The sequence below is a fragment of the Drosophila obscura genome, unplaced genomic scaffold (assembly GCF_018151105.1).
Source record: "Drosophila obscura isolate BZ-5 IFL unplaced genomic scaffold, ASM1815110v1 contig_200, whole genome shotgun sequence".
Taxonomy (NCBI): Eukaryota; Metazoa; Arthropoda; class Insecta; order Diptera; family Drosophilidae; genus Drosophila; species Drosophila obscura.
In genome coordinates, this window is record NW_024542791.1 from 267,706 (window position 1) to 290,814 (window position 23,109).

Sequence of the window (23,109 nt, forward strand, 5' to 3'; positions counted from 1 at the left end):
GACAGGAGGGAGTGGAAAGGCACTTCTCGCAATGAAAGAAAGCGAGTAAAATTAGAAAAAATAAAATTTGTAGCAACTTTTTGCCATACGAGTGTTTACATAACATAGATTTTGACATATCCTGACATATAGGATACGACCATAACTCATTTAATATTATTATGGTTCTGTGATCTACCTACCTACCTACCTACCACACACACACACACAAACACACACACTTAACTTTGTTGTAATTTGTATGTATGTACATCTTTGTAATACCTTTAATATTGTATTTGTAATTGAAAACGGAAAACGCGCGCACACGCACCCGTCACGCGGTTTGTGTGTGTGTGTGTCACGTAAACAAAATAAAATAAACCGTAATTAGATGGTACGAAAATTAAGCATTTTCTATGGGATTTTTGGAGTGTTTGAATGGTTTTTCAGAGTGGTATTGGATGCCCTAGGACGTATGCCGCATGTCAGATATTCTCATCTGTGGCGTGTGTCCTCTTATGCAACTCTTTTAGAGTCCCTGTCACTAAACTGAATCCGAAGAACATCCGTTTCTATTCCTTTTGTGGCTATCTGTCTGTAAATAATCAAAAGATCTCGATTCCAACAAATATGTTATTATCATGGAGCATAAGACACTCAACACTACCACATCATAAGCATTAGTTCGATCAAGTACGTAAGACTCTCACTTGATTTGAGCTGTAGAATCTGTAAAGGCAATGCCAAATTCAGTGTCTCGTATGCTACGCTTTTAATATCAGTTTATTCACAAGTATACCAAAATTTGGAACCGGACCAACCTCCTCATACTCCTCCTTAAATATCCACATCTGTTTAAACGCGGGCAACGAGCTGTGGACAGATCCACCCATCCAGGAAGCGAACTGACGATGGGGTGGTGCCATAATCCTGACCCTCATATTGCAGCGAGCTAGTCCGGCGATCTCCAGCTTCAGGCGCTCGGCAAAGCAAGGAAGCTTCGTGGTGCCCCCCGACACCATGATGTTGTAGACCATTTCTCGCCGGACGTTCTCGTCGCACTTATTGATGGAGTCGCAGACACTTTGCTGAAGGCCCACGGGAGCTCTGCCCAGGACGGTGGGGTCAAACAGTGCTTCCGGGCACCGGATGCTCAGGTCGGCAATGGAAATTACTTGTCCCTCTGGCAGAGTGTACTTTTTCTCCAGTTGGGTGCTGAATTCCTCTAGCTCCTGCTGAAAGTCCCTGGCCACGAAGCACAGCTTTTCCTTCATGTCACGCACAATTCCACGCTCGGACAGGCAGATGAAGGAATAGCTGTAGCCCCTCTCCGTCAGTAGCTTCATGAGGTACTCCGTGAGATCGCGCCCGGCCCAGTCTAGAACCCCTATGGCACGGGGCTGGGCATAGCCTTCGTAAATGGGAACGGCATGGGAGTACCCGTCGCCAGCGTCCAGAACGATTCCTGTGGAGCAACCCGAGGAGCAACCCGAGGCCAGCACCTGCTGGCTGGCCACATACATGGCCGGCACTTCCAATGTTTCAAACATGATTTGAGTGGCCTTCTCGCGATGGCGCATAGTGGTCCTGGGCGCCTCCGTCAGCAGAAGGGGATAGTCCGTGGGAGAAATGCGCAGCTCATTGTGGAGCGCATGATGCCAGACCTTCTCAGATCCTTCCCAGTCGGTGCTGAGGCTGAATGGGATAACTCAGTTTCAGCACAGCGCGCTTGGAGTGGGCCAGGTCCCCCACGTACGTGTCCTGCAGGCCCTGGCGAGGAGTGCCGACCACCGTGGGGAAATTCATTCGAGGCGTTTGATCACCGGAAAATCCGACTTTGCACACGCCAGATCCGCAATCGAGGACCACGGTCGAAACATCGTCGTCACACATCGTGTTGCAGATTTATCATTAGATTTCTATTTAAGAGCAGAAGGAGGAGGAGGAGTTGGTTAAATACAAAATTTTTCGTGAACATTATCTTTGTTAGACAATCAATCGGAGAGGAAAGAAAGGTACCCAGCATTCACAGCTCACATCTTTTGGCCAATCCTTGGCGTAACCTTGCAGACTATCAGGATGGAGGTGTATGCATCCTCCCTGTGCACCCCAAAGACTTAAGCTTCGCTCTTTTTGGTTTTTGGTTTTCATGCTGGACAGGAGGGAGTGGAAAGGCACTTCTCGCAATGAAAGAAAGCGAGTAAAATTAGAAAAAATAAAATTTGTAGCAACTTTTTGCCATACGAGTGTTTACATAACATAGATTTTGACATATCCTGACATATAGGATACGACCATAACTCATTTAATATTATTATGGTTGTGTGATCTACTTAAATCCAAACGTTGATCATCCATCCCATTACCCACGACTTACTTGACAACACTTTTTTGTAGCACAATCTATTTGAGTTCTATCGAATTCCCAACCCACAACAGCTGCCAGAGTCCTGCACTGCCATGGCAAGTGTTTCAACAAAGGTCAACCGAAAACCAAAGCATAAACAGCACAAAGACCAAAAAAAAGAACAAAACAAAGACCAAGACAAGGACAAGGACGAAGAGCCTTTGCCAGTGTGGAGCCGTCTGCTGAACCACAATGCGGATGGTCGCAGGCGCAAGAAGGAGCTGCAGAGTGCCCAGTACCAGGTGGAGATCTCCAACCGCCTGTGGTCGCTCTGGGGCAGTGCACAGCCCGTGGAGGTTGGGCCAGATCCTCCCAGTACGTCCGGCGAAACAGAAGTGTCGGGCAAACGACTGCAGGGTGCATCTGCCGAGACGCCTACAGTGCCAGGACGAACGCTGGCCTGCTGTGTGATGGCCTGTTGTGCCAACACCTTTCTGTCGCTGGACTTTTGGGACTCGCACACGCTGGACAGGATCATCGCCAATGGCGAGAAGTACCACAATGCCAGTGCTAGGCGAATCCAGAGGCCGGAGGGAGCTGGAGAGCTGGTGCTGGAGAATCTGCTCACCGCCTGCTCCATGGACAGGAACCACTTCTGGGTGAACACCGAGAAGGTGATCACAGGGATACTCTACAACAGGCACAAGAGCCTTGGGGCGGCACTCAGCATCTTCTTCAATCACCACCAAAAGACGGGCATCCTGCAGCTCAAGGACAAGGCCCTGGCCTTTGGCTTCATCCCCGAGGTGTCGGCCGGTGGCGCTTTCTTCATGTTCCATTGCCAGGCGCAGGGCAAGCCCCTCTTCAAGGATTCTGAGAGCGCTCCGTATGTGCTGCGGATGCGACAACTGCAGCAGTTGCTACACTGCATCCTGACCACACTCAACGAACGCAGCTGGAACGTACCCTTCAAGATACACAAGGTGTCGTGTGTGGCCAGGAATCGCTCAAGGGTGTAGCACAGAGGAAGCACATTTGGGGATTCGGTATGAACCGATTAGAAATTAAATAGAAATTTTATAGTTGATTTGTTGTTGAGTTTTATGAGTTTTAAACATCTAAGCGACGGGGGGAGAAAATTGCGTAGAATCTTAGATCTGGTTCTGGTTGATTACACACATTTATTTCCCCAAGACTAGGCTACTGAAGTAGATTCCCCCCATTAGCTTAAGTTTTTTGGTTCTCTTTCTTAGTTCTGTTCTGCGATTCCACAGTGAATACATATTGTGTCTAAGATATGTCCCCTTAGCTATATGCTGATCATCTTCTCCAAAAATCACCATCAATATTTAGAGCCAGAGTAGCTAAGGCTTGATCCCAAATGATGACTAAGATCAGAACGATGACCTAAGTCAAGCAAAGTTCAGTTCATTTTAATCTCAGCTCCCACTTCTCTGCTTACCGCACAAGTGACTCAATTCTTACCCATCCTCATATTTGTTGTAGTGCACACATGTGACCGACTTACCCTCCTTCTTTCCACAATCAAATGCAATTTCGCAAAGGCAAATCAAAAGTAATTGTCTCACATCACTGCGCTTGACATTGCGACGTTTCGCAACGAACAAACGATGCTCAGCCTCTGGGATAAGTATTCCTTCATCTCACAACATATTATTATATGGTATGTATGTATGTATGTATATGTTTATGTGTGTATCAGTCAGCGCATCGAAGCGGAAATGCGGTTCAGCTTGGCATTCAATTCGGAAATATTCCTTAATTGTCCGACCACGCAAATAATTCTTCCTTCGCTCTTCACTGTAGCTCCCTTTTTTGTAACCTTTTTGACCCCAGCTAATTGAGCGTAGGATTTGCCGGCGGGAAACAATTTTACGACAGTTTTAGGCAAAGACAAATTGTGGCTACATTTTTTGGTTGGGTTTGGGTTGGGTGCGATGCCGGTGCCGCCCATGTACGTGTAGCGTGATAATTCCATTATGATTTAATTAAAATCGCATGAAAATATTAACGAATATAAATAAAATTTGTCACATGGCGCACGAACAAAACCGAAAGCTGTCATAAAAAAAAAGAAGAAGGAAAAAACACTTAAGAAATACGAGTAAAATGAAATAAAATGTGATAAAATACATAGCGAAAAATGGGTGGCAACTAAGCCACGGCATAAACGTTTTGGCCATTTAAACTTGTCGCACGGCTTTTATTTTGTTTGTTCGTTTGATTTTTTGTTGGCTGCAACTTACATATTTTGCTCTGCTGCGAAAATGTCGTACAGAGTTTTCAATAAAACTGGCCATTTATCAACGGCAAGGGGCAACGCAGCAACGAAGCAACGAAGCAACGGCACAACGCGCTCAACGGGCTCTTGAGAATCGACAATCGAATGTTGCGCATACGCCCCGTGGCCCGAGGGCAACGCGTTGCCTGTTGCCTGTTGGCTGTTGGCTGCACATGCGCATGCTCGCTCTTCGACTCCAACGCTTATGATGTGATTCGAGTTCGAGCTCGGATTTGGATTTGAATTTGGATTTGATTTTCCATTGCTCAGGCCTTAACCTCAGCCCCACCGATCCAGCCCCCCCGTGCCACATGCACATGCAACTCGATCGAGCAAGTCGCATTTTTCACGCTTTGTCAACTTTGGCTTTTGCTGCTTCAGGTAGCTCTGGTAGCTATGGCTATGGGGAGGAGCCACTAATGCCGCAGATTAGTGTCAAGATTTGCATACGAAATCGTATATCTGCCAGGTGCGTGTGTACTCCACAGCACACACACGGCTATGGCTGTGGCTATGGCTGTGGCTATGGCTGTGGCTGTGGCTATGGCTAATTTGGTAAGAGTGTGGCCAAATTTGGCTAATTCCGAATGAATGCAGTTGCCAACTGCCAAATGTGCGTCCTGCTCATGAATCATGCTCGCCGTACTGCTCGCTGGTGGTGCTGTGAATCATTTGCTTGGAACACAAGGGGTAGTAGTACCCAGATCTAGATATGTCACTGGCTAAATGCATGACTAAAGACTTAAGCAAAGCCGACTTAACATGGCCATTAAGTGGCAAAGATTATCGGGTGATTAGGTGCCATGGAAACTAGCACTATCTGCTGATGATTAATCTCTTGAACTTATTTTTATACCACGACTATCAGTGGTCGTAAAGTACTTAAGCTGGTGATGCTTGGTCTAACGATTCTGTGATTTCATGGATCCGAGAACTCGTTGTGTTCAAGACTAAAGAACATACATAAGAGCTAACAAAGGGTATCTATAACTACCTGCCATGCCAGATCGCTACCTTTGTGGCCGATATATAGGCAAAACAATATTGCGTAGCATTTGCACACCTGAAACTTCGGATAAATGTAGCTTGATTGACTCATGGGACTATTTGTCAAATTATACCACAAATGTTTTACAACTCTTTAAATGGTGTATTTACTGGCTGACTTTGAACCTTAGTATTTATTGGATCTATCCATATATGACATACGAGTCCTTTCTGACAGGTTCAACAATAGATCGATCCCTATCTTTTTCTCTTCCAAGAAAATTAAAAACTTTTCCTTTAGAAAGTTAAAATTAATGCCAGGCTAAAGCTTATTAACCATACAGATTTTTATAGCAAAAGCATTGGGGTTAGCCAAGTTTCGAACCAATTTTATGGTGACTGCTTGTGAGGAAACTTTTATATGTGAATACCATTTCCGTTAATAGAAGCATTTAAAATATATCACTACATACAGACGGTACTTAGTAAAAAACAAAAAATAATGATCGACCAAAAATGATCACGTAAAATAGTTAAAAAGATACCCTTAAAAATAAAAGAATTTACTTTGATTTTAACTAATTATGTTGGAAAATCCCTTGCAGAGTATAAAATAATTTAGTAAAAGGTATATGTAAGCGATTATAAATTTCCTGGAACTTTTCATGATGAATATCCTGCAAAGTATCTTAAATATGAAATATATATGCATATATAAGATTTACCCTAAAAATTAGGAAAACTCATTTGATTCTTCTTCTAAATTGAAATGCACTTCTGTTTGTTCCAACTTCTTTGATAGATTGTGGCCTATAGATATATTGTTTTTCAACATCTTCCAGTCGCTGCCAAGAACTGCATCGTCAATGGAGCTGCATAAAACTTCTTTCAAGAAAAAAATGAAGCAAAAACCCGTCCAAATACTAGTGTCTGGCTGGCTGTCTGGCATTGGCGGCATGGGGCATCCCCAAGAGTCGACGTCATCGTCAACAACAAACAGCGCTGCTGGCATCAGCATCAGCCAGCGTCGCCGTGGCTGCGTTGCTGCCTCGCTTGGTTGTGGGCCACTTTGACTGCGAAGCCTGCGAGTGGCAGTGGCAAGGCACAGTCGTTCCTCGGCCGAGCAACCGTTTGCATCGCGCGCACAGTTCCCACAGCTCTCTCGCCACTCTCTCCCTCTCTCTGTCTTATTGAGTCTCTGTACGCTTTGAAGGATACAGATACAGCAAGTGCAATAAAAGGAGACCGGCGCCACAGAGTCGCCTAGCAGACCCGCAAGGATTCCCAGATATCATTCCAGTTGCTGCTCCTGCTTTAAGGAAGCCATGTCGGCAGTGCCCATGAAAGCCCTCATCGCTGGCGTCTTCTTGCTGGCAAATGCCTGGCACATCTCAGGTGAGGAACAGCGACTCGACCCTCAGGTGTTTTGCCGCTAAGTGTCGATCAGTACCAGAACATGGTCCATAATGTCTGTGTAAACATAATCCCACAAGAGCAGTACACATTTTTCACATTTGATTCTGTTTACGTGTAATTTCATCTGCCCACACAAGGTCGCCCCAGGTTTCGATTAGTTTTGGTCTGGTGATGGTACCCATATAGAGTCCATGAATGAAAATTTCCCCAATTTTTACCATATTTCCCATCTTTTGATTTTGTTTATGTGGTTGCTAGCCGTCTTCCTCTTTTCGTGCGATTCGTGCAAAAGTTTTTACGATTCTTCTTTGCGGTGTTTATGAAAATTCTTCTAACGCCACAATATTCTTACAACTTTCGCGTTCATTTCAGGTAGAATCTATACAATTTACTTCACACATTTCAGCCAGAGATTTTTATGCTATTTTTGCAATTTGCCAGAAGATTTATGAGCGACAGTTCTGCTTTCGAGCACTCAAAATGATAGAGATGTCCGCTGTTTTTATATGTCATAAACAAATTAATAGCGAATGGTAATATAATGATATATTAATGGGGCGATAGATGTTTAGACACCAGAATTCTGTTTATTGTGACTACGGAACACGTGTGGAGAGTGACAGCGGGGGCGAGAATAATTGAAGATTCGCTACAGATTTGATTGGTGATGTTAAAGACTGGTAAAGTGGAAGAAAAATATCAGTGGTGATAAGAAATCTGTTATTGTAGTTCCATAGAGTTGAATGCAGGTGTTTGTTTGCTTAGAAATAACGAGGCAAAAACTGAAGTGAAATCTAAACATCATTAATGAAAGGTAGTCGGTGTTTCATTTATTCCATAATTTTTAGCACAAGTGTGAAGTTTATTCACTGTTCCCACAGATATAAAAATTTTGAGGAAGAAAATTAAATTTAAATTATTTTTTTTATATATATCTAGAACTCACTCCATTGTTACATTCAGAATTGAAGGAAGTGACATTGTTGTTGGATTTATTATTTCTTAGATTTATGGACGACAGTTTGTTTTGAGCAACTGGACAACTTAGTTAACTAAAATTGCTTTGAAAACATTCACCTATCGTCATATTTTGGGGTTCAAATAAAATGATTAAATGCATTATAGTGAATACAATAAATACCCCAAAATCGATGAGCTATTACCCAATAAAGATTCAATTAATGAAAAATAAATGTCACTTTTCTTCAAATTCTACAAAAATTCATAACCACACCAGTGCCTATATAATCTTAATACCTCCATCAAACCCTGTTATGATCTTCATAAATTAAATGATAAACACATAAGTTTCTCATTAAATTAATCATCCTTTGCTATACACGTATTGTGCCATATTTTACACCTTGTCACTCTCAGATTTTTCCGCAATTTTCTTTCGAAATATGTGAGAAAATTGGTGGGTCATTGCTTGCTTAATGAACATTGCTACATGCACATGTACTCGTACATATATATTATATATACGTATATGTGCATATAGCATTTTCTTTTCAGTGATTTTCACGCGCTTTCAATGATTGGCAACCTGCATGGCATATAAATCCAAATATTTCCACACGACTGCCAGAAATTTCATACAATATTTATTTGGATATTTTTCGTTTGCTTGGCTTCACTTGATTTACCGAAAACAAATGCAAATTCCATAATTGGAATGCTGAATGCTGAATCGATTCTAATGAATGCATCGTGATTGGGGCTATTAAATGGTGAATCGAAGCAGTGGCTGTGACTGGGACGGGGGCCCTCCTGTTGCTCTCAATTAGCCCTCCTTTATGTCCTGCAATTATCTAATTGCATTGTTTCTGCCCACTGGACTGCTACTGAGATCGAGAGTGCGCATGTCTGACTGGCGCCAGGACGGCGTCTGCTCCAGTTTCCAGCAGCGATTGACTTACTCCCGCTGTCTTCTTCAGCAGCATCCAACCCCCACCAAGTCTCTGGGTTTTTTCTGTAGAAACTATGTCACATTCTGGTGTCCTTCGCTGGGGGTTAGTTCGTTGTGTTAGAGCCTCTGTTCAATGGCAAGGAATTGCGTAATTTGCGTCAACTGATAATGAATATACCAGGGCCAGGGATTGGCTCGGTACTCCCCCAAAGGAAGTGACACACATCCGATCCGTATCAAATTATATTTGTTATTGTCTGGATGGATACACTGTTTTTATGGGGTGTGTGTGTTAAATTTGCTTTCGCTTGAAGGCCTCTTTACAGCGCTATTTCTTGGGCTTCGGGGGTGGATTTATTATCACACAGGAACCATAAAGTATAGGATTGCAGAAGGGTATGGTGTGTTGTGTGGAGTGTAACTTCCTTCAGACAAGTATCAACTTTCAATTATCCGAAACCCCAAGGAAGCCAAACCAAAGCCAAGGCATATGCGTGACCTTACCAAAATGCCTTTGAGAATGTTAACAAAACCGTTAAAATGCGACCTTGAGTTGGGCCATAAAAAACAATCAATTACTCACACCATAAAAGTAGGAAAACTCTCTGCCAATTACCTGAAATTGCACGGGAAATTCCGAAACAAAACACTTTGCAAGGCTGCAAAGGAGAGTCTGACAGTTTGTGGGCCTAGTTTATGCATATGTCCAGTCGATAGTGGGTGTTGAGCAACCAAAGAACCGCCCAAGAAACTTCCATTCCAAAACCTCTGACATGCCAAGGACATACCACAGCAATTGGCGCTAGAGTTAAGGCTGACTGGTTGGTGGCCTGGACTCGGAGGAGCGTCCACGTAATATCTTCAGCCAGGGTGTAATAATGTAATTTAGCGTAAAACTTTACAGAAATGAAATACAAATGTTTTACAGTCAATATTTGACAGGCACTCCTCCTCTTTTGGGCCGGGGATTGGGTTTGGATTGTGTGCTCTTTCAGAGGTTGACTCACGGCAGCTGTGGCTGTGTAGTGCAGAGTGGGGCGGCACGTGGCCAAGTGGCATGTTTGCCGTCTAAACAAGCAAAACGGGGCTAGTCCTGCTGCCAGTGCGACTGCTTACTTTTCCTTACCTGACCAGCAGGACATGCAAAAAACGTTCTCAAGGACTCAACCCGATCTTGATTCACTGTCAGGCCAAATCACGCAAACTTATCAAGCCAATTAGTGGGGGTTTCCTCGCTCTTTAGGCCAACTCTCGAGACTCTTCAATTAATTAATTCATTTGTCTTATACTATAAATAGTTGGATTCTCTTTGCCTCCTGTTTATCACAGCAATTCGTGTGTTTTGTGTGTGAAAAATATATATTGGAGGTGCGAATCGAACGCACAAAATAAACAAATTATCATGAAAAACAAATAAACATTTTTTGTAGAATAAAAAAGGAAGATCATGATGGGGGAATAAATAAAACTATATTTATATTGGAAGATCAATCAGGGAAAGTTGTGTGTGGGAAGAGGGCGATAATTGAATTTCAATGACTTATTGAAGGAAAAAAATAAAAGCAATGAGGGGAAGTAGCAACAAAAGGTATTATAAAAATAAAAAAAATTTCACAAAAAATAATGAGAATAGTTAAAAGAAAACAAAAGCTATTTAAGTAAATTTTGTATGAGTAATTCTGCTGAAAATTCTGCTGAAAATTCTGCTAGAAAATTTTCATTTACGAAAACGATGACTATTTGCAGGTAAAACAAATATCGAAAAAATATCAAGCAAAATGGAATTTGAATTAATTAAATTAATTGGGAAATTCAATAAAAACTTGAACAAGTTTTTTTTTAAACAGAAGAGGGAATCAAGACTTATTCATCAGTTTGACGAGGTAGGAAATCAGCAAAAGCTAAATAAATAGGGGAACCTTAGTTAATTTCGATTGGTTATTTCTTACAAATTAAGAGCACTTTTCGTACCTTCATATGAGCAGTAAAAGGGTGAAGTTTTAAAATAAATTGCTATATATGCACAAAAAGTCACGCAAAGGGGATAGAGTTACACTTTGTAACATTTTTCTAAGTGAAACTAAAGTTTAATCTCTGACTCACGGATAGCAGTAATTCCCCCCATTCTCACTGCTGCAGTGTGCTGAACCTCCCACTCCCCTAAGTACAGCCTCGCCCAAAATTGACGCACAATTTAGCCAGCATTCTCGAAGTAACTTTAGTGAATCGCCATCATTCAGTGACTTGATGGCGTATACGTAATAAAATTGGGCTATGGCGCCGCCACGACTGGCCACGCACCACTCCACTCCATTCCATTCCGTTCCACTCCACCAGTGGGGGCGGTACATGAACCCAGTGACTGGCTGGCTGGCTGCCTGGCGATGATGTTGATGATGTCAACATCGTAGTCGAAGAATCCTTCGACTCAGTGCCATGGATACACACAGAAACCCCATATCGAGTGGCGAATTGAATGGAAACTGTGTCACCCTCGAGTATTTTTAGAACGCAAATAAAGTTTTGCTGTTTGCCAAAAAGAGCAAAAGCCCAAGTGTGACCCTCTCAAAGGTCAATCGAAGTACAAGCTTAATCCCCTCCTTTTTTCTTTGACTTGCAGCCGGACATGAGCAGCAGCAGCAGCGGCATTTGCAGTGCTGGCACTGCAGCTCGGACACCATTGGGGCGGAGGACTTTTGCGACGTGACCTTCCAGGAGGACAACATACCCACGGACCTCATTAAGGAGCGGAACATCAATCTGCTGAGGAGCTGCAACAGCACCATCAATTCGGATCACGAGCGGCCCGTCTGCCGCAAGACTGTGGAGGAGAGTGAGTCCCAAAGAAATATTCAAAATATGAATCCATTTTTTAATTGTTTTCCACTCTCCAGACAATGGCAAGATGATCACCAAACGTTTCTGCTACTACACCAACAAATCGGATCCCGTGGAGCTGTGCAACGTGACCAGTCCCGAGAAGAATGTGCGGCGAATATTTTGCGAGGACTGCCTCACAGACCGTTGCAACAGTGCACCGGGTGTGGTGGCCATTATGACAGCCATTCTTATGATTCCAATCCTGGGCCTGGTACCACAGCTGGCCATTTAAATGAAGGACTGGAGGAAGGTCCTGCCATAGCATCTCTCCCTCTCTCTATGTCTCTTGTATTTTAGTTGGAACGTGATATTTTGCCTGGTGCAAGGAGTCGCCGGGCTGTTGCTGATTAACGATTTAGTTAGTTTAATTTACACTTTAGCTTAGATATTTCCCTCAACGACTAAAGATTTATGCTAAGTTCTGATATGATTTTCCTGGCTAAGTGCCAAAAGTTAGCCAAGCTCAAAGCCCCCTCCCCCCCAAAGCCTTTCCACAAATAAATATAAAAATAACCCAAAAATAAATACACAAAAAAATAAACTGAAAGTAATACCAGTAGAAAAGTCTCTGACTATACCAAAAACAGTATACTATGTAAAACATATTTTAATGTAATGCAAAACACACACACAAACAACAAACATTCTATGTAATTATCACAGCTGCAACTGAAAAACAGAAAAAAAAAACATAAACAGAATTTAATTTAAAATATTCAAGCACAGACACACCGAATAAAGTTTACACAATTGAATCCCCCTCAGAGATACCCCTCGAAGTTGTATTGTACAATCAGAGATACCCTAGAAGTTCTATTATCGCATTCACGAGGCTCTGCTTGATGGCTTGATCGAGGCTGGCGTAGGGCTCCTCCAGCTGCAGGCTCTGCCACATTTTGGCCATGTAGTTGCCAAACTCTGCGCTCTTTTGGCCGCCGCTCTTGTAGCGCTCGTAGATCATCAGCTCCGCGAAGACCATCAGCTGGAAGGACTCTTTGTTGCCCACCAGATACAGCTGGTAGAGAAGCGCAGCCATTTTTGTGGACTTTTCCAGGCTGTACAAACGCTTCATCACGCTGCCAATGATTTTCTGCAGCTGTTCCGGCTTGAAGAGGCAGTGGAACCTCTGGGAGTGGCGACCGATGGCCAGCTGCCACTTGCCCAGCTCGTGCTCGGGCGCCTCCAGGGCTTGTGTGAAGAGAGCCGTGCTGTTGATTGTCTCCAGATGCTCCCGAATGTGCTCGCGCAGGAGATGCCCCTGCAGGTGCTGGCTGAGGGTGATGTTCTTGTCCTTGCTGCACATCACATGTTGCATGGTCTCGTCCAGGTCCTCGATCTTGGCCACATCCCTTGGGTAGTCGGCACGCAGTTTGCCCCAGGTGGCCGCTGCCAGGGAGAGCTGCTCGTTCAGGGTTCCATTAAGGCCCTCGATGAGGGTCAACATCCGCTTGTGGTCATAGCAGATCACTTGCGTGCCCAGAGCATCAATACTGTATGGCACTAGCAGGAGAAGGAACAGCGAAAGCGATTTACCGATCATCTCTTATTTCAAAATAGAACTGAGCTTCGCAGTTCCAGCGCTTGAACGAGACCCCGTTCGGGTTATCAATAATCACGGCTTATCAGCTCAGGTCTGCCCCCAGCTCTCCACTCACTGAATGTCAATATGTTTCTCTCTCTCCCACTGAAAGTCAATCCCCAGCGCTCTTTGTATGTGTCTCACAGTGGGGATTGCTCCACTAATCCAAGCTGACACTCGGATAGCCATAGAAGTTTAATCCAATTATGTGACCTACATACGAGTACCAAACAATGCAACCCTCGCGCCAGTTTTTATCCTATGTTATCCTTGTTCGGCCCCCCAATCGCAGCCCTCAATCTCAAGCAGCGTTGAGTGACAGACATAATTAAATTTATGCAAATTGTCGGCTGTCCTTGTTGACTAGTGTTGCCTTTGGGCATCCTGCTAGGCCTCTCGCTATCTCTCTCCGCCTCATTACACATCGATCGTGCTTAATGAGATAGGCAAATCTGTCTTTTGGGGGTCCACATTGTTGTTTGGAACTTAAATATAAAAAATACAAAATATAATATAAATATAATAAACTTCTGCTCGAATGCTACTTCGAATTTGGCAAGTGTCTAGACTCTAGAGTTACCTGCATAATTCTTTGATTTATAAAATTTATTTTATATTTTTTTTTTTCTTTTTTTTTTTACATTTTCTTTCCATTTTTTTTTTTTTTTTTATTTTTATATTTTTTTTTTTTTTTTTTTTTTTTTCTTCTTCCTCCCTTTCGGGTTTTTTCCCCCCCCCCCCCCCCCGGGGGGCCAAAAAAAATTTTTATTTTTTTTTTTTTTGGGTGGGGGGGGGGGGGGGGAAAAAAAAATTTTTTTTTTTTTTTTTTTTTTTTTTTTTTTTTTTTTTTTTTTTTTCTCTTTTTTTTTTTTTTTTTTTTTTTTTTTTTTTTTTTTTTTTTTTTTTTTTTTTTTTTTTTTTTTCTCCCCCCCCCCTTCTTTCCTTTTTTTTTTGGGGGGGGGGGGGGGGGGGGGGAAGCTCTTCTCATTTTTTTTTTTTTTTTTTTTTCTTTTTTTTTTTTTTTTTTTTTTTTTTTTTTTTTTTTTTTTTTTTCCCCCCCCCCCCCCCCCCCCCCCCCCCCCCCCCCCCCCCCCCCCCCCCCCCCCCCCCCCCCCCCCCCCCCCTCTTTTTTTTTTTTTTTTTTTTTTTTTTTTTTTTTTTTCTTTTTTTTTTTTTTCCTTTTTCCCTTTCTCCCCTTTCTCCTTTGGAATAAAATTTGAATAGCAGAAATTCTACATGTATTTTACTTTAACTCTACACACTTGTAGACTCTAAAAGTGCTGCACACTTTTTGGCTGAACAATCAAAAGTTGTCGTACAGCAACATTTTTAGATACATACAGAGATCTTGAGTTAAGTTTTCTCCAAACGAAAAACCACTCCACTCAATTGAAATACAGAGAAATCCCATATAGTTAACGGATTGATTCTGTCACTTGAATCGAAGGGCATTGTTCGATTAGCAAACAAAACACATTTGAGGCTGGATGTTAATAGATCTGTTCACCTGAGTCACTGAGTCCACTGGCAGGCCGTGACATCAACCCCACTAAATTGAAACACGCAACTCTCCAAAGATCTCCGTCGTTTGAGTAAATTTCCACAGCCCCAATCCCAATCCTAATCATTACTGACTACTTTTGAGATGCACTCGGGCATACAAATTGCCTCATTAAATGATCTCTGCACTCAGATCTCTCCAGCCCTCTTAGAAACAATTTCTTAGAAGTTCTAACTCCACAAAAAAAAAACCGGTTTCTCAAAACCCAAACATCGACGGCTGCACATCGTGCTGGAAATGCCACTCAAAACAAAGCGTTTTTCGAGCCACATTTTTGGGGTGCGACTGCGACGCAGTCAAATGGATGGGGGCTACATGGGGCTTGCTTGTGTTGCTACAATTTGAAATGAACATCAGAGTCAGACGTGCAGCAGACATCGTTGAGAGCGGTTCAGTTTTAAGACTATTAAGGAAATATAATATCAAGTCAAGTGCTAATTGAAAATGGTGTCCGCTCTGAAATGCAGTTTGGCCGTGGCCGTCATCATCAGCTTGGCCTGTTCGGGTGGGTAGTGTTGGGAGTTGCGAGTGGCAGCGAATGCAGAGTGCAATCGGTCTACGAAAAGGTCTTTGGAACGGTTTAATTCAATAGAAAAAAAAGGAGTTCAAGGAGAACAAGTTTGAGAAGTTTTAATGTTAAATAAAGATAATTGCACACAAAGTTTTGGAGTTTCTATAAAGTTGTAGAAGAAATACTTATTGTCCTGTGCAAGATAAAATGTTCATAAAAGTCTTCGCAAAGGATCATCAATATCCTACCTTCAATATAAAATTCCATGTACTCTTCTTAATGAAATTATTTTTATAATTATTCTGTAAAGATTTTTTATTTTTGTTTGATATTAAGTTACTTTCAACCGTGATTAGTTGAAAGATTTATTTGGCCTCCACGTCTGACAGGTGTTAACGCCACCTCCATAAAGATAACTTCAAGATGAAAAGACACTTTAAATGAAAGAGAATCTCTGTAACTCCATTATCTGAATGCAAAATTTATATCCCCAAAAACGCATTCCACAAAAGTTAGTCAAAATAAAACAAATTATATTCCAAACTTAATCATAGACCTGTTTCACTGCCCATGCCACTGTTCACTGTCAATCTATGACACAATTTTGAATAATCAACTAATACTTGTATCTCCCTGCACCCCCCGTTCTTACAGCCTATGCCATCAAGTGCTATCAGTGCGAGTCGCTGACCATGCCCAAGTGCGGCCTGAAGTTCGAGGCGGATGAGAGTCTCCTCATCGACTGTGCCCGGATCGGGCCCCCGCGCTACCTGCAGAACTTCTTCCCCCTGCGCAACGCCACCGGATGCATGAAGAAGACCCTCGAAAGTGGTAAGTCCCAAAAAACAACCCCAAACTAAGTCCCGTGCCGAAACCCTTCAAAGTTCAGCCGAATATGTATGTTGAGATCATCGGTGAAAATCGGTTCAGGTTTGTCAGTATCTGATGTCATGCGTGAATACGGGTATTTCTGTTGTTGTTTTCAAGTCTTTGGCTGTTTCTCACGTTTCTCTGTCGCTTGGTTACGTCTAATTACGTTCAAGTTTATGAGCTTAATTCGTTTTTGTATGGAAATAATAATAATAATGACGTGATTGTGATGCCGCAAGTTTTTCTCTGTTTCTGAAACATTTCAATTTGCATTTTTGCATACATTTGCAAGGCATTTGAAGGCAAACGAATCAAAAGATTATTTATTCAGTGGTAAATATTATGATCATAATACACTTCAGTTTGGGCTGAGAGAAGTGCATGCGGCGAATCAATTGGCAAATCCACAGCAGAATTTAATTGATTGATATGATGAGATCAGAAAAGCCAAAGAAAATCGCTTAATCAGTCAGCTGGAAAATTTCAGAAATTACTCAACCAAATGCGACGTCTTGAGAGTGTTTTTTGTGACTCGTCAAAGGGGGCTACAGTCGGTGGGGTTTCTTGGCAATTAGCTACAGTCCCCCAATGGAGTCATAAATAAGTGTAAACAACAATTAACAAGTGCCACTTTATTTCACAGTGAACAATCACTCCATTTACTGGCAGTGAAAGCTATTTGCCGACTTACTCATCCATAATCAACGTCCAATTGTTTCTCCCTTTCCAGTGGTGGGACATCCGCAGATCGTGCGCAGCTGCTACTTTGGCGACATCTCCAACATCCAGAGCGGCTGCCAGTCGGATCCTTCGCTGCCCTTCGTGAAGCAGCTGGGCTGCGATGTCTGCACCAAGGACGAGTGCAACGGATCTGCGTCCCTGGCTCCCGTTGCCGGTGCCATTCTGCTCTTCTTCGGACTGGCTCGCCTGCTGGCATAGATCTTACCTACATAGTCCTTAAGTCCCTTAACTCCTTTTGATAGTAGTTTGTATCTCTCTTGCTCTCATGGAAATTAATTTGTGAAAATTTTTGTTTACATTTGAACCCATTTAATTGATAATAAAAGATGGAAGGAAACGAGTCCTTGCTAATATCCAATTGAAGGCTATAATAATTACTGGTGCTGGAGCTTTAAACGGGAAAACATGTGAAGAATATGGAAAGTATTTTGGTCTTGCTTTGAAAATATATTGGAATGATTAGAAACATTTAAAAGTGGGAGAGCTTATTTATTCATTCCCCAGAAGAGGAAAGAAACAAATTAGAGCTACTAAGCCACTTAGTAGTTAATGTGGTCAGATATAGGAAAACAATAATGCAAAAGTATTATTAAAACAATTTAAAAATAGATTTTGATATGTCAGAAAAGAAATCACTTTCGATTCCCCTTTTTAATCCATCTCAGATCATCAATAAAATTAGTTCGGATATCTCAGAAGATAAGAAGCATTTAATCATGATGGATATAGAAAAAAATAAGAATTAAGAAGTTACTTCTCTGCTCCTCAGGATTGTCATTATAAAATATATCTCAAAAATATTTAAATAGGAAGGAAAAGATAAAAGGGAAATAAACTGAAAAAAACTTGAAAATTGTCGTACGTTCATGACAGTTCTCGTATATCATACAGTAAATTGATCAGATGTTTCTAATTACCTCACTTTTGTATTTTCGCCATATTCTGAGAAGCCATACGCTTTTACTCAGAACCGAATCCCCTCAGAATCTACTTAGATGAAAAATAAATCATTATTAGATTTGCCTTTTGGCATGCATGATTAGAGAGGCTCAAAGGTGCTGCTCAGAAATACTTACACTCAGAATGAACGTGGGTGAATAATTACATTTTCGCTATGGGATGAATAGGTTAAATTCCGAGGAACAAATGAAATAAAAAAAGAGTCTTATTTGCGGTACCTGGACCTTGTAGCCCAGCCCATGTGTAACTTCAAACGAACCGAAGTGAGTAATGCTCCAATATTGTAAGTCGACTTAATTTAACAAAATATTTAAATAAAATAAGGAAGCATTTGTAGACTCATCCCAGGCCAAAAGGCATAAATAAACATTAAACTGCAAGTTCAATGACTCAAAACTCCAACTGAAACTGAAGCTGGGACTGAAACTGAATCAGACTCTGTGTAGGATTTTGACTGGGGGGATTAGAGTGTGGAACACCTGGGATCTAATTAGTATGTGCACCCATACGCCCGACGAAAAAGTGTGATGTTCCCGACAACAAAGACTCTCTCCCCTGGCTTGCTCCTCCGATTGAGGGATAGAGATACATACATACATATAAATATATATGTATTTGCTTGTCTGCCTGTTTAATCATATATAATTGAGTTCAATTTCATTTGGAAGTCAAGTTTCAGTTTCAGCTTCAGCCTACCCTTCGGATTCGAGTTTATTAAGTGTTAAATGCATTTCTGAAAAGTTCAAAAAACTCCAAGGCCCCAAAGACCACTTCCACTTTCCCCGGATCAGAGAGTGATGCTCTTCTGTGTGATGCTGTGGGCACACTCCGCCTTCGCTTTCTCCGCCGCCGCCACCGCCTCTGCCAGCGACTGCTCAATTAACCCAAACCCAAACTCATTTGGCATAATTCGAAAAAATTACTTAATTGAAGAAAATAGAAAATTATAATAAGACTTGTGGGAAAGGCCACTTAAATACGGAGTTCTCTGCTTCCATGTTCTCCCCCCTTGAACGCACAAGATTATGAAATTTTGTTCACAAAAACAAAAACTTGCACTACAATAAATAAAACGATTAAAATCGGGGGAATTTCAATTGAGAACTGCCAAGCGGACTTAACAGATGGGCCAGCTAGAAGATCGAGTAGAAATAAATGCAGGCTGATGGAAATTTGAAGTATCAAAACTCTTGACTTAAGGGATGTTAATTGAAATTGAGACAGGAATAAATTTAATAAATAATCACTATTTGGAGATGGATACTTGATTGCAATAATAATAAATTCAAACTCATATCAAGCAGTAATTTCAGAACTAAATTAGAATCAAAATCATCCTCAGGATTGTGCAAATGTAATGTTACATTATCTGCCACAGAGCATGGAACAAAAGATACATGGTTGTGTGGTTTTGTATTTATTTAATTAGGTAGATGTGATCGATGTACGAGAGGCACAGGGGAGAGGTACAGGGTACTGTACCGACAGGGCTCGAACGGACTCGATCAATCGGCGATCTGTTGCTGCTTGACAAGCTCTACAGTTGTTAATTGTTGCGATTTGCACATCAATGGGAACTTGAAGCCGGCATACGAATACTCATACTCATACTGTGAATAATTTGAGTATATTCCCAACTGCGCATTAGAATCGAAATGAAGCGGAATGAAAATGGCCAAAAGCGAACGATGACGTCGCGCTTACAGTGCGGAATCCCTCTCAGCCATAACGAAGCATAGAAAGCGGTATAAAGCATAAATCAGGCTTACATAATACTCAAAAAATATATTACAAAATAAAGAAAACGAGTATTATCAAATGCTACGACATGGCATGGCTATGCGTCTGAATTGTCTCAGGCGGAGAGTAAAAACACAAACTGAATATACAAAAAAAAAAAAAAAACACAAAAACGTCTGACATCACCCAAAACAAGTCGGCAAAAATTCTTCATACATATTTACATATACACTACGCTAGTATATGTACATAAAATACATACATATGTGTGTGCGTGTTTGTATAGTTTGTGTGTCACAAAACAAAATGTGGCAGCGTCTATAGAAAATTTCAAAAACAGAATTCAACTAGCGGACACGCAACGAACATGAAATCCCACTCAAACCAACCGCCGCGCCGGGCGAGTGGAAGCTTTTCGAGTGTGCTCACTCGGAAATGCGAGTGGGAGAATGAGTGCGAGTGCGAGCATGGTCACTGGGGCTCCGAACGCGTCTTGTCGATGAGCCACATATTAAACACTCGTCAGTCGCCGTACCGTCAAGGTCTGCCAGTCGCAATCGTAATCAAGAATTTCCCTCAAAGTGTAAAATGGTGTCCAGTGTAAAGCTCTTCTTGGCCCTCACCATCTTGGCCACTCTGGCCTGCACGGGTAGGAAACGCCAGCCAAACACAAACCCAAACTCCGATTGTATTGATCTACATGCAGAGATCTCTTATTCCAGGCTATGCCATCAAGTGCTACCAGTGTGAATCGGTGACCAATCCCAAGTGTGGCGAGAAGTTCGAGTCGGACGACAGTCTGCTGCTGGACTGCGCCAAGATTGCACCACCACGCTTCCTGCAGAGCTTCTTCCCCGTTCGCAATGCCACCGGTTGCATGAAGAAGCTCATCGATACGGGTAAGTCTGCTCTGCTCGCTGCTCGCTGCCATCTGCTGCCATCAGCGATCGTGAGGTCACACCCCTTGAACTCGAATGCAGCCCACGCAGACGCAGTGTCCTCACTTAACCAATTAGCTTGATTAACATTAATTACAATCGAACCCAAGTGCGCAGGGGGGCAGGCGTGAACAAAGTCAGCTAAAGAAGCAGGGCTAAGACTGTGATATGCGTGGGAATATAATTAGATAGTTTTATGGAACTGTCTAGCTTCTTAATAAAAAATAGGAATTAATTTTAATTTACCTTTTCATTTACCTTTAGAGAATCGCCAGAGGTTAGCTCAAAATATTTTGTACTGCATAGCTAATTTTTTTTTTTATCTATGACAACATTCTACAGCAAAAAAATTGAGTGGAAGTAAAAGTATATATTTTCCGCGAAATTAAGAGATTTTACAATATATGTATGTACATTGTCGTATATATTTACATACATTTATGCATGTAGTTTGCTTATAGATAAAGAGAATCTTTCGATTTGTTTACCATTTCCACACACATTCAGTGTCATCTCATTGAGATTTCGTTTTATAAATAACTCATAAATACTATCTCTCCTCTTTTTGATGTTTCCGTTTTCATTTCAATGGAACATATTTCCATAATCTTGCATTCACATTCACAGGCATTTCTCAACATTTTATAAGAGCTTAAAATCACGAATAAATATATGCATGTATTCCCCAAAGCCAAACCCCATCGAGACAAAACCTTTCCGCTGAAATCTGTTCATTTCATTATTAATTCAACAAGTGTTATTGCAATCATATTTGAGTTGCTCGCTTGGCATATTAAGGCAATTATTTCGATTGGCCCAACGTTTGTCGTACATCAATATTATTCGACAATAGCTCCCTGAACACCACTCGATTATTTCCGGAATAATTAACTGGAACTATTAACGATATTTATGGAATTTATACCGGGATCGGAATATTTATGCTCGTTGACCGCAACTTCGCCTCCAATAATTGTTTGTTAATTACATTAACAGTCGACCTACGCCTCGTTTTCCCATACCCCAGAACCATCGGGGGGGCTGAGACAGGGAGCGGCAGTAGCAATTAACTGACAGACAGGCAGAAGTCAGCCCCACAAATTAGTCATAACTATGTACGGACGAGTACGCGTTCATATCTGCCCTTAGTGTTTCACATCTTAACGATGTGAAGGGCGGAAAAATATGCTAATTAAAATACATATTTGCGTGTAATTAAAACATGCTATGAAAGGAATTTAAGGACAGGCACTACACACAAAAATGACTTAAATTTGAATAAGCCTTCCTTCAAATGTTTTTCTGTACTTTAAATGTGAGTTATCCGTTCTGAATAATTGAAAATGTTAACGTTTAGAACGCAATATATGATATATACATACTATATCTGTACGTATGTACATATATGGCAAATAGACGCTTTCAATAGCGTCGCAAATATAATTGAGATGCAGCTGAAAAACTTGGGGGGAGTGGCTAAATGTATTTGATAAATAAATGGAAATGATCTATCTGAAATGATTACATATATGTATGTATGTGGCCACCCTCTACGAACACATAAGGCACTAAACTGTAATTTATAATTGTTGTTTCTATAATTGTCTGATCGGGTAATTAATTTGCAATTCATTTCCATCAAAATGATCACAGCCATATTGGAAATTCACATTAACAGAGAAAAACTATTTGATGGAAATTCTTAAGCAAATTAATTTAAATTTCCAACACGTACACAATCAGTGGAAAAATTTAATGGAGGATATATAGTGGCAAAATAGTTCGGTGCCCTTTGAAGTGCCTTTTAAACACAAAAAATAGTTTAAAAAAAACTGACTCTGCTTCAGGATTCAGAAAAACATCGTTAGAATTTAATATTAATAAAATAAATATAAATTATCAATATCTAAATCCGCGTAAAAATTGCACTAAAATTCACCCTATTTTTTGTTTGCATTTTTCTCCTACAGTTCCCGAACACCCACAGGTGGTGCGCAGCTGCTACTTCGGGGACATCAGCAACACCAAGACAGGTTGCACATCGGACCCCTCCCTGCCCTTCACCAAGCAGCTGAGCTGCGATGTCTGCACCAAGGACGAGTGCAACGGTTCTGCCACCATCGGCCCCATTGCCGGCGCCATTCTGCTCTTCTTCGGTGTGGCTCGCCTGCTGGCCTAAGAGCGGGGAGAGCGACTCTCTTTCCATATCCGTACTAGATGTTGTGCGCTTTAATCATCGAAATCTTTGATAGGATCCATCCGCTTTGAATTTTTCTCTTGAATTTGAATCTGAATCTGTGTTTATTGTTGTACACCCTTCGAACATTTTTTTCTGCATTCGAATCGCTTTATTTATTTTAAATAAACATTTTGTTAGTTGTCCACT

At 41.5% G+C, this 23,109-nt stretch overlaps 5 protein-coding genes and 1 pseudogene across 6 annotated transcripts; 4 read left to right on the forward strand and 2 right to left on the reverse strand.

Annotated features, from left to right (window-relative positions):
• Window positions 1–746: 746 nt before the first annotated feature.
• Window positions 747–2,278, reverse strand: LOC111079919 (annotated as a pseudogene).
• A 53-nt stretch (window positions 2,279–2,331) lies between these two features.
• LOC111079917 lies at window positions 2,332–3,416 on the forward strand. The gene has a single exon (XM_022375257.2). It carries the CDS (start codon window positions 2,443–2,445, stop codon window positions 3,346–3,348), a length of 906 nt encoding a protein of 301 aa, XP_022230949.2. The 5' UTR covers window positions 2,332–2,442; the 3' UTR covers window positions 3,349–3,416.
• Window positions 3,417–6,714: 3,298 nt separating this feature from the next.
• LOC111079916 lies at window positions 6,715–12,587 on the forward strand. 2 transcript variants are annotated; one of them, XM_022375255.2, is made up of 3 exons: window positions 6,715–7,013; window positions 11,564–11,776; window positions 11,838–12,587. In XM_022375255.2, the coding sequence occupies exons 1-3, from the start codon at window positions 6,944–6,946 to the stop codon at window positions 12,053–12,055; spliced, it is 501 nt and encodes a 166-aa protein (XP_022230947.1). In that variant the 5' UTR covers window positions 6,715–6,943; the 3' UTR covers window positions 12,056–12,587. The 2 variants fall into 2 exon arrangements, with proteins under 2 accessions (XP_022230947.1, XP_022230948.1); XM_022375256.2 differs by lacking the exon at window positions 6,715–7,013 and adding an exon at window positions 7,750–7,848.
• Window positions 12,413–13,389, reverse strand: LOC111079898. The gene has a single exon (XM_022375229.2). The coding sequence runs from the start codon at window positions 13,361–13,363 to the stop codon at window positions 12,617–12,619; it is 747 nt and encodes a 248-aa protein (XP_022230921.2). The 5' UTR covers window positions 13,364–13,389; the 3' UTR covers window positions 12,413–12,616.
• A 1,923-nt stretch (window positions 13,390–15,312) lies between these two features.
• On the forward strand, window positions 15,313–17,443 carry LOC111079903. The gene is made up of 3 exons (XM_022375236.2): window positions 15,313–15,468; window positions 16,129–16,305; window positions 17,075–17,443. The coding sequence occupies exons 1-3, from the start codon at window positions 15,408–15,410 to the stop codon at window positions 17,281–17,283; spliced, it is 447 nt and encodes a 148-aa protein (XP_022230928.2). The 5' UTR covers window positions 15,313–15,407; the 3' UTR covers window positions 17,284–17,443.
• Window positions 17,444–20,291: 2,848 nt separating this feature from the next.
• Window positions 20,292–23,109, forward strand: LOC111080373. Its single transcript, XM_022375953.2, has 3 exons — window positions 20,292–20,434; window positions 20,508–20,684; window positions 22,694–23,109. The coding sequence occupies exons 1-3, from the start codon at window positions 20,374–20,376 to the stop codon at window positions 22,900–22,902; spliced, it is 447 nt and encodes a 148-aa protein (XP_022231645.2). The 5' UTR covers window positions 20,292–20,373; the 3' UTR covers window positions 22,903–23,109.